The following is an 11475-nucleotide window of genomic DNA, read 5'->3' as shown; positions in this document are numbered from 1 at the left end:
AAGTGTGTCCATGCTCTCAAAAGCTTCTCGCTAGAAATGGAACTCTGAAAAGTTGAATATGTAGCCCAGGTCCAATGGCTCTGTATCGATGATAGTTTTGAAACTGGGGGCATTGAAGCAGTTGGTTTACAGAGGTCATAGAAGCAGATTTTATTTCTTTTTTAGCAAAAACGAAGCTAGTCTTTTGTGGCCATCTGTCAACTAAATTTTATATTTTGTGTTGAAAGCAGACTAATTAATTATGAAGTACATCCTCCTCTAGTTGCACAATTCTTCTATTAACATTCTTTTGTTCCGAAATAAGGCCTGCATAAGCATGATACGTATAATTTACTTGTGCAACAATGAGAAATGAAGGCAAATATTTGAAACTCGAACAATAATAATGATCAATCTGGATTCTGGATTCCCATTTAAGTAAGAGAAGGCAACCTTCGTGATTGATACTAACTTCCTCTGAACATCGAACAATGGATCGGGTGGAAGCCGAGGATCCAACATTTCATCAAGGGGCATTGGAAGATGAAGCTGAAACTGTGGAAAGAACATCTGATCTCTGGATGCTTTCCCTTGATCACTTCCAATACTAACACTCCAAAACTGTACACGTCGTATTTTTCTGGGATCTTGATTGTGTAAGCAAGCTCTGCAAGGTCAAGGACAAATAAAAAGAGAGAGAAAAATGTTTGCTAAAAAAGAAAAATGTTTCCTCAAAATGGCAACAAACGAATATTATAAGGCATCGGCAACGCCTTTTTTCCCACTCATTCTGACTCCAGCCCGCTTAACTCTTATGTGGCTGCATTGTTGCTCAAGATTATGGCCAAGCTACCCCTTTCAAGAAATTCATAAACTAAAATTGAATGTCAGGTCATGTTTTACAATACTCTGATGTCGTATCTCTGTCAAGCCCTCAATCTCGTTCAAGGATTCTTTAATTTTGATCAGCCATCCACATTGATCAAATATAGGACATCAACTAACTTTGACATAACAAAATTAAACATCCTGAAAAAAGATTAACTTGGTAGAGGTCGGTATAAGAATCAAGTGTAAATTAAATCATTCCCAAAAAAAAAAAAAAATACTAATTATTATCTGTTTATTTGATTTTCGGTTAAATCACAAGGATACATTGTAAATTATCCTCAATTTTTAATTTTTTCCCCAGTCTATTCCTTTCTTTTAAAATTTAATTTAATATTATCAATAAGTTAGAGCCACCCATTAATTAATACAGTGGTACACACTTTCAAGTTTACATTTGAGGGGTTCATACATGTCGCGAGAAATTATTATTTTTAATTATTACAAACTGTCTTACTAAATCTTGGTCTTCATTGTACCGACTCCACATGTCCTCAAATATGCTCACCGCTGCCCCATACGTTCTTTTAACTAAACCTCTAAGGAATGAGCAAACTTTATTTTATTTATAAATGAAAGAGTACACCATATACCAAGTATATATGCATGACGAAATAACCAACGCCTCCTGATTCTTGAAAACTAGATCAAACAAACTAGAGTACATGAAAAAAGAAAACCAAGCAAATTAGAAGTGTACTTAGAAAATTAAGACTCAGTCAAGGCAGCTGAAATCCGCAATTGTTGACTGACTATCTTCATAGTTGGTCTAGACTCCGGATTCTCATTTAAGCATGAAAACGCAACCTCTACGATTGGTATCAATTTTTCTTGAACACTGCGTGATGGAGCTGGAAGACGCGGGTCCAACATTTCATCAAGTTTTATATCCGTGCTGAGAGATGAATATGAAATCGAAGACAGAAAATCTCTTGGATGCTTCCCTTTGATTACTTCCAACACTAACACTCCAAAACTGTACACATCGCATTTCTCTGTGATCTTCATTGTGTAAGCAAGCTCTGCAAGGTCAAGGACCCAAAAAAAAAAATGTTTACTCTGTTTCTCAGATAAATGTGCATAAACTAGTAAGCTTTTACAAGTCTACTGAATGTACTACATAATTGTTTCAACAATATCTAGTTACATTGTTCTGTTACCGCAGACTCCTCAAAATGGCAACAAACAAATACTAAATAGACTTGTAAAAGCTATTCCAAAGTCTGCAACATGAGCTTCATATTCCAAATCCAGCAACAAGTTCTTACTTGATATGTCCCGATGGACAATCGGAGGAAGGCAGTCATGGTGCAAGTAAGACAAAGCATCAGCTACGCCTTTGATCCCATTCATTCTCTGACTCCAACCCAGTTCTTGTGCTGCTGCATCAATGCTCAAGATCGCAGCCAAGCTACCCCTTTCAAGAAATTCATAGACCAAAAAACAGTGTCGGGCATGTGAGCAAAATCCATAAAACTTCACAATGTTTCGATGTCGTATCTCTGTCAAGGCCTCAACTTCGGTCCATAATTCTTTTTGATCTGCAATCTGATTGCATGGGAGTGGTGAGTGAAATTTCTTAACAGCTACGACTTCCCCAGATGGTAGTTCAGCTCTGTAAACACTTCCGTGTCCACCATTTCCAATGCAATACTCTGCATCAAAATCATTTGTTGCTCTAACAATTTCATCGTACAAAAGTTTGCCTTCAAAATTTAATATAGAAAGCAATCCCTGAGGGTTCTGGTTGCTACTCTGTCGATCTCCTGTGTCTGATTTCCGCTTTTGAAGAATGAAAATTGCTATCAACGCCATTGAAACAAATAGTGCTCCTAAAACAGGGAACATTATTGCAAACCACTTGACTCCAGAATTTTGATTGTGTGACGAGAAAACTTTGCATGGTTGCATTCCTTTCACACCTCCACACAATCCCTTATTCCCCTCTAACGCTTCCACTGAGGCATTCCGAAATGCTGTGCTATTTGGAACTGGGCCTTGTAATTGATTATCAGAAATGTCAATGACTGATAGACCCCGCATTCCCTCAAAGCAATTTGGAATCGAACCAAAGAGATTATTGTGGGAGAGATTCAGCTTTTCCAAGCTTTTCAAACTGCATATTTGAAATGGTATCTCTCCTCCAAAATGGTTATGACTTGCATCTAATTCTGAAAGTTGAACTAGCTTCTCCAATTCCTTTGGCAATTCTTGGACAAACTGGTTGTTGCTTAAGCCCAAGTAGTGCAATTTCAGCAAGTTGCCGAGAATTTCTGGGACTGAATTGTTGAACCTATTAGCAGAAAAGTCGAGGTATTCAAGTTCAATGAGTGAGCCGATTTCTGTAGGTAGACGCCCTGTCAGTTGATTCCCTCTCAAAATGAGCTTGGTTAGTGAATTTAACTTTCCAAGTTCCTTTGGAATCTCCCCAACTATATGATTCAATGAAAGATCGAGTGCTTGTAGTTGAGACATGTTTCCGATCTCGCGCGGTATACCTCCAGTAATGTTATTCATCGAAACATTGAGAGTGCCTAATTTTGGGCATTTCCCCCAATTAGATGAGATTTCACCGTAAAAATTATTGCGGCTGAGATCTATGAAAGTCAGGTTAGGATAAATGCCCAAAGCTTCTGATATATTTCCAGTAAGGTTGTTTCCATTAAGGCGTACTCGGATTAAGCTTGTGCAATTTCTCAAGCTTTTAGGGATTGTTCCTTGAAAATGGTTTTCAGAAACAGTAAAATACTGTAATGCTCCACCTCGACAAATATTCTGCGGTAAATAACTTGTAAAATGATTGAAATCCAATCCTAGCATAGTTAAAAGAGGATTGTCGAGGGAGGGTGGAATGGAACCGGATAGGTTGTTATCAAGGAGGTCTAGGTTTTTTAGGTTGGTCAAATTACCGAAAGAAACAGGGATTGGACCACTAAATTGATTTCTGCTCAAATCTAGGATGTACATAGATTTCAAGTTTCCAATGTCTGGAGGAATAAAACCAGAAAATGAATTTTCACGAATGTACAACAAAGAGATGTGTGTCAAATTACCTAAAGGAGGAACTGAACCGTTCAAGTTGTTAGAGAACAAGAAAAGCTCCACCAGAGAACTTAATTGACCTACTTCTGGTGGAATTGAGCCATCTAATTGGTTCGAATCAACGTAAAGGAACTTCAAATGACTCAGAAGACCAACCTCTGGCGGAATATTTCCTGACAATTGATTGGATGTTAAATAAAGGTTGCTAAGATTCGTAAGGTTGCTAATTTGAGGCGGGATAGTACCAAAGAGTCCACTCCTACTGAGATCAAGATAAGCAAGATGAGGAAACGATGAGAATGAGAAATCGTGAAGCTTACCTTTTAATCCGACACCTGGGAGGCTGATCTTGATGACTCTTCCGGCATCATTGCAACTGATTCCGGACCAAGCACATGGGCTTATTTTGGATGAAACATTGGAGGTATCCTTAATCCAAGAAGAAAGGAGAGATCGGTTATGGATTTGAAGGCTGGCTTTCCATTTGAGAAGAGCATCGGCTTCTTCATTAGATTCTGAAGAAACAGTTATTAAGAAACTTAACACAAAAAATAGGATCAACAAAACAAGTGAAACAACTGTATTGAGGGTTGGTGACCCCATTGATATTCCAAAAACACAATCAAATAAATAAAGTTAAACCGAAGTTTTATTGAAATTCAAAAGATCTTTTGATGACTCTTAGCTTTTGGAAAACATACAACGGTGCAGAAAACGAGCACGTTGGACGCCAAATTTATAGAAGCCACACACAAGAGCAATTGAGAGGTCAACAAGTCGATGCGTCAAGTTGGGAAGATTTTTCCAATGTTTCATAAGGTGGAAAAGTTTTCCAAGATTAGAATGTTTTTTACATAGTAGTCTGAATACTATTGCTCTGAAATTATCCAAAAAATGGTTCCTTTGGTTGCAGTTCAGTAAATCAATCACCGTTTGAGCCGTATGTCATGTTCTTCTACGTCGATATACGACTTGTAGTCGTCCATCCACTACTTGTTGGTTAGTTATTTTGATTATAAAATAATAATGAATGAATTAAAAATATAATATAAACTCAAATGTTTTCTTATTAGTTTATATTATAGATTAATTTAACTTATAGTTTAATTATTTTTATTATATTTACTGCTAATATTAACATTTTAACACTAAATTCCAATGGCTATACTTGTCCAAATTAAAAAAAACATGTAATTCCTTTCCCTTTTATTTTTTTTTTGATACCAAACAATAAATATCAATTTTTGCACTCCTATCCTCTCATTACCTCTCCACTCCTCTCCATTTTTTACCCCTCGTCTCCTCCTCTTTCTTAAAAACAAACGCTACTTAAAGGTACATTTCTAAACACGCACACACACCACATCATCATCATCGTCATTCACTTCAACTATGAACTACATAACACACCGTTCGTCCGTGCCCAAAGTCTAAATGGTTAAAGGCTAAAGATTATGGTTTTAAGTTCAGGAAAAATCATTGGAGTTATTAGGTGGAATCCACGAGTAGCTTTTTCCACGCGAGCCAAAATTATATAGAATCCAGACTAGCAATTGAGAGGTGTATGAGTCGATGCCTGATCAAGTAGGGAAGAGTTTTCCCCGTTGCTTAAGGCAAAAGTCTTAAAAGACATCTACGATTTTAAAATTGCCCAAACAAAACGTTCACTTGTTGCATGCAATTCTGACTCCGTCAAAATAATCTTTGTATTGATAGCCACTCCCCTTCCAACTACAATTAAAGTCCATGGCAAGTCGTCCCACAAAATAGGATAAGCATTTGTGATCAAAATTAATGGAAAGACTTGACTAATTAACGTATCTTTGGATCCAATCATTGATTGATCAAACTTTTGTTCACTGGGCATTTGCTTCCCCGAAAATTACGGCAGAGAGAGAATGGAAATTCAAAATATTTTGGGGTTGGCTTATCTATACCCTTCTTTTTTGTCATCAAATGTACATTGTTAAGATATTAAAATGAGTGAGACAGAAAGACTTTAAATGTTGAATTATAATTTCTATTCACCTTCGTATCCACCAATTTAATAGACAAGACTATATTGAATTTGTAGAGACTAGCTAGCTTTCCAATTTACTAACATTGTTACCATAATTTTGATTTGCACCTTGTAACAGTTGCATCCTATTGAATGCTTGTAATTAATATTGGAAGAATGGATACAACACTTCGAGCTTAATTTTCAAATTAATTTACTTATCTGTAAGCAAGTCAAGATGAATTAAGCATAAAGCAAAGAATAAACATACTATGATAATAAATCCATACTTAATTTTAAACTATAAAATTTGCAAACAATCATTTCAAATCTCAATACTGTCATAATAATTTCCTTGGAAAAAAGAAATGACAAATATGCAGTAATCTTCATTGTGTGAGCAAGTTCTGCAAGGTGAAAGACAAATATGATCAACGGATTTCAGAAGAGAGTATTATTTATACAGAGTATTAACAAGATTACAAACATTATCTTTGCACTCAGAGCTAGCAAAGATCACTGGTGTGATAATCTCAAATCACTCTGCTTTGGCATCTGCCCATCAGCACCTTAATTTTATACTTGACTCGTCTAATAAAGGATGCTATTTTACTTGATTAAGAAACTCAGAAACTTCACCATAACGAACTGAAATGCTGAATTTAGTAATTACAAATCTTTGTTACATCAAAACAAATTTTATTTTTGATGCTTCTATTAATTATTACAACGCAGGGCTACTGAGGCTACCTACGCAAAGCATAGGCTCGCTAATCGGGTTCTTGTAAATCAAGTCACTTTGAACATTTGGTTTTCATCAAATAAACAGTAAGATGACGTTTCATTTTTTTCACTGGCATACTATGTTGGAACTCGAATATGTAAGTGAAAATTTTCGTTAGTTCAGACGTCATTACTAAAAATATTTTAGCAAAAAAAAGAAAGAAAGTATATTAGCTCAGTTTTATATGAATTAAATCACTCCATGTAAAGTTCTCTTTAAATTAATAATATATGTAAAAAGTTGGGAAGCAAATTCTATGTCACTCATGATATAAAAACTATTGATTTTACCTTGTAAGAGTGTGGCTCAGGATAAAAAGGTATGGTCCCAAGATAAGTTATTGTCAATGATCCTTGTACCACCAAAAAGAGAACCGAATTAATTTTTATAAAAAATTACAGTCTAATTCTTTGAATTTATTCTGTCACTAAATGCTTTATATGTATGAATCAGAGACTGTAATAAAACTCAACATAATGCAAGGACATGAAAAGTCATATCGTTTATGTTTTTCCGTGAATTGCTTACCGTGAATTGCATAATTTCTGGGATTGAATTGACGTTAATGTTTTTCCGGGAAGATTCTTCAATTCTCTCTCTCTTTCTCCTTTTTTTTTAATTTATATAATGCAAGGACATGAAAAGTCATATCGGAAATATAATAAAAAATGCATGTGATTGTTAATACTTATTTCTTTTCTATGTGAACTGAACCAAGTGCGGTAGATGGAAGTCATTTCCACACATAATAACCCAAAATGTGAAATGGGACAATTAGAAAATGAGATTTCCGAATTCCACTCCGATGCTTAAGTTAGCAAAGATGTGGAATTCTTGTATAGTTATTGACTTTGTTTTGAATTAGTTTTTTTTTTTTTTTTTTTTTTTTTTTTTGCCTTGCTCTCCTATCGTTTCCTCCTCATATACCTTTTGTATTTTGAACGTGTGGAGTGTTTGAGAGGCGTATGATTCAAAGCCTGATCAAGTAGGGAAGAGTTTTCCCCTATTCCTTAAGGCAAAAGTTTCAAAGACATCTAGGATATTAAAATTATCCAAACAAAAGGTTCACTTGTTGCATGCGGTTCTGTTAAAAAAATCTTTGTATTGACAGCCATTCTCCTTCGAACTACAATTAAAGTCCATGGAAAGTCGTCCCAGAAAATAGAATAAACATTTGTGACCAAGATTAATGGACGAATTGACTAATTAACGTTTCTTTCGATCCTAACGGATCAAATTAACTTGTTTGCTGGGCATTTTGTCTCCCCGAAAATTATGCCAGAGAAAGAGCGGAAAGACTAAATATTTTGGGGTTGGCTTTTCCAATGCCCTTCTTTTTTTGTCATCAAATATACATACTTTGTTTAAGTTATCAAAATGTTGGAGACAAATTAAAGAGACTTTGTAAAGATAAAAGAGTTGTTTGGTTGCAGAGAAAATGAATGAGAAAACAGAGAGAGAATGTTGTATTTATCTAAAGCTCAAATGAGCTGAATTACAAGCATTTATACAAAAGGCTGTATGGAATATTCTTTACTCTGCATGTGAGTAATGTGTTTGTTTAAGCTAACGATCATAACAGATTTAGCTGACTGGACTGCCACATCAGCACTAGTAACAAATTCACTTAACTAACTAAAACAAAAAGCTAAATGTAATTAATCAATTCAAATATCTTAATAGCCCCCTTCAAGCTCAAGGTCTGGGAAGAACATTGAGCTTGGAACGCAGATAATTGAATTGATCATAAGCCAAGGGTTTTGTAAGTATATCGGCAACTTGTTCATGGCTGGGAACATGGCTAACTTGAAGTTCTTTTTTGGCTATATGTTCTCTAATGAAATGAAGATAAAGTTCAATGTGTTTAGTCCTGGAATGATACTTTGGATTGCTGGCTAATGCTTCAGCACTTTTGTTATCACACTGGAGAACTGGAGTTTGCTACAATGACACCTTTAATTCTTTAAGTAAGTAAGTAATCCATAGCACCTCTGCTGCAGCTAGAGCTAAAGCTCTATACTCAGATTCAGCAGTGCTCCTGGACACTATGTGTTGCTTCTTTGAAGACCATGAAATCAAACTATTTCCCAAGTAAACACAATAGCCTCCCACTGATCTTCTATCATTTAAATCTGAACCCCAATCTGCATCTGAGAAAGCTGTGAGATTAAGAGATCCAGAATTATAGAACTGCAAGCCATAGTTTGCTGTACTTTGTAAGTATCTCAGCACTCTTTTGCAAGCCTGCCAGTGAAAGATTGATGGATAAGCAAGAAATTGACTGAGCTTGTTCACTGTAAATGCAATCTATGGCCTTGTTAAAGTAACATATTGCAGAGAACCAACCAAGCTTCTGTAAAGTGAGGGATTTTCAAACACAGCTCCTTTGTCCTTAATCAGCTTCTCTGTTGAGCTCATAGGAGTTTGACACCCTTTGCAATCTAACATCTAAGCTTTCTTCAATAAATCTCCTATATACTTAGTCTATGAGAGATGCAGCCCTTCAACAGATGGGGTAACTTCAAGACCAAGGAAGTAATTAAACTCTCCAAGATCCTTTAAAGCAAATTCTGTACCCAATTTATTTATAACTCCTTCTACAAGCTTAGAGCTAGAACCAGTTATCAAGATATCACCCACATAGATAAGTATTACAATAATGTCTTCTGCCACATGATGAATGAACAATGAGGTGTTAGATTTAGAAGCAATAAACCCCCACTACAGTAAGGATGATTTCAATATATCATACCAGGCCCTTGGTGCTTGCGTAAGTCCATAAAGTGCCTTGGTAAGTTGACATACATGTGATGGAAACTGAGGATGAACAAAACCCTCAGGTTGATGCATGAAGACATTTTCAGTAAGTATGCCATGAAGAAATGCATTATTAACATCTAGCTGCCTTACTGTCCAGTTATGCATAACAGCAAGGCTAAGAATAATGCATTGCTTAACAACTAGGCTAAAGGTTTCAAAGAAATCTACACCTTGTGTTTGATGGAACCCCTTTGCAACTAGTCTTGCTTTATACTTGGATATGCTGCCATCAGGATTATACTTTACTCTGAATACCCATTTGTTGCCAACAATCTTCCCTCCTGACTCTTTGGGAACCAGAACCTAGGTTTCATTTTTCTGCAAGGCTTCATATTCATCTTGCATATCTTGTCTCCACTTAGGATCTGCTAAAGCAGTTTTTACAGAATGTGGCTCAAGCTCTTGGACTGCTGCTAGGTATGTTTTGGGTTTAAACACTCCAGCTTTTGATCTAGTTACCATGGAATGGGTATTTTGGATGACATGTGTTGATAAAGGTTGTGTTTGAAGCTGTGTTTGTGGCTGAGTAGAATGATTAGTAGATAATGGCTATGAGAATGAACTTTGTGATGAAGTGTTTGGAGATTGTTGCATAGATTGTGTTTCAGAATGACCAGAATTAGGAGCGGCATCTGGAGTTGGAGAGCTGAGAGAGGATTGTGTGCTGCTTATATCTTCAATGACTGCTGGAAGAGAAATATTTGTAGAAAGAAACTGACTTATCTGTATTTTATGATTTGGCTTATAGAAAGGAAAAAGTTCTGAGTATGGAAACTTAGATTCATTAAATGTCACATGTCTAGCAACATAAATCTTCCCAGAGGAGTCAAGACACTTATACCCCTTATGTATGGGACTGTAACCAATCATAACACATTTTTGTGTATGAAAATTGAATTTGTGCTTACTGTAAGGCCTGAGAAAAGGGTAGCATGGGCAACCAAAAGTTCTAAGGAAATGATAATCAGGTTTTCTACCATAGAGTTTGGTAAAAGGTGACAGATTATTTAAAATAGGTGTTGGCATTCGATTTATAAGAAAATAAGCAGTATGAAATGACTCCCACCAGAAGGATAAGGGTATTTTGGCTTGAGCAAGTAAGGTCAGCCCTGTTTCCACAATGTGTCTATGCTTCCTCTCTACCACACCATTTTGATGATGTGTGTGAGGAAAGCTATGCCTAAAAACTACCCCTTCTTGTTCAAGAAAATGTTGAAAACTCCTGTATTCTCCCCCCAATCTGATTGTAAAGCTTTGACAGAACACCCAATTTGTTTTTCAACTAAGGTTTTGAAGAATTTGAAGGTGTCTAGAGCTTCTGATTTTAGAGTTAAGGGGAATATCCAACAGTATCTGTTGTAGTCATCCACAAAACTTATATAGTATCTATAACCATTTGAGGAAGGTAATGGTGTTGGACCCCAAAAACCAGTATGGATAAGTTCTAGGGGAGCTTTGGTTTCGATGCTTGTTGAGTAAAAAGGAAGCTGATGCATTTTTCCATATTGACATGCATCACAAAAATCAGGCATAGTAACAGGGCAGTTAAGTGACAGTGAAGACAAAATACATTTTAATACATGCTTGCTATGGTGACCAAAACGTTGATTAAACAAGTTTGCTGACATTATTGACTTAACAGTGTTTGTATGACACTGAGGAATACATGTTTTATTCTCAGCTGAATCAGAATGATTACAAGTTGAGCTATTGAAAATAGAAAGCATAGAACTAGGACCACATGTCAGATTACAAGAGTTGGAGACAAAGTCATTTTTTTATAGCAGTTGATACAATCCTCCTCTAGCAATCCCTTGAGCCAGATGCACATCCCTCTTCTTGTCCTTAATAAAACACATATTTGCAACAAATTCAATGATTAAATTGTTATTCTCAAGCAACTTGGAAACGCTAATAAGATTTTTGGTGAGTTGAGGAACATATAAGATATCATGTAAATGTA

The 11475-nt window shown here is 35.9% G+C and overlaps 2 protein-coding genes across 2 annotated transcripts; both read right to left on the bottom strand.

Annotated features, from left to right (window-relative positions):
• Positions 1 to 1575: 1575 nt before the first annotated feature.
• Positions 1576 to 4512, bottom strand: LOC18048097 (probable leucine-rich repeat receptor-like protein kinase At1g35710). Its single transcript, XM_024187285.1, has 2 exons — positions 2070 to 4512; positions 1576 to 1889 (listed from the first exon to the last, which is right to left on the bottom strand). Exons 1-2 carry the CDS (start codon positions 4510 to 4512, stop codon positions 1576 to 1578), a joined length of 2757 nt encoding a protein of 918 aa, XP_024043053.1.
• A 4121-nt stretch (positions 4513 to 8633) lies between these two features.
• Positions 8634 to 9140, bottom strand: LOC112099809 (uncharacterized mitochondrial protein AtMg00810-like). Its single transcript, XM_024187284.1, has 2 exons — positions 9039 to 9140; positions 8634 to 8936 (listed from the first exon to the last, which is right to left on the bottom strand). Exons 1-2 carry the CDS (start codon positions 9138 to 9140, stop codon positions 8634 to 8636), a joined length of 405 nt encoding a protein of 134 aa, XP_024043052.1.
• Between the last annotated feature and the right edge of the window lie 2335 nt (positions 9141 to 11475).

This window comes from Citrus clementina, unplaced genomic scaffold (assembly GCF_000493195.1).
Source record: "Citrus clementina cultivar Clemenules unplaced genomic scaffold, Citrus_clementina_v1.0 scaffold_3, whole genome shotgun sequence".
NCBI lineage: Eukaryota > Viridiplantae > Streptophyta > Magnoliopsida > Sapindales > Rutaceae > Citrus > Citrus x clementina.
The sequence above is the reverse complement of the archived record's forward strand: the minus strand, read 5'-3'. Positions and strand labels throughout refer to the sequence as shown.

Bases quoted from the DNA above. Each gene is read 5' to 3' on its own strand.
- LOC18048097 (XM_024187285.1), bottom strand. From the start codon at position 4,512: ATGGGGTCACCAACCCTCAATACAGTTGTTTCACTTGTTTTGTTGATC. The intron at 1,890-2,069 runs GTCTATTTAGTA...TTGACCTTGCAG, and splicing joins CTTTGGAATAGCTTTTACAA to AGCTTGCTTACACAATGAAG.
- LOC112099809 (XM_024187284.1), bottom strand. From the start codon at position 9,140: ATGTTAGATTGCAAAGGGTGTCAAACTCCTATGAGCTCAACAGAGAAG. The intron at 8,937-9,038 runs GTTGGTTCTCTG...TTTCACTGGCAG, and splicing joins CCTCACTTTACAGAAGCTTG to GCTTGCAAAAGAGTGCTGAG.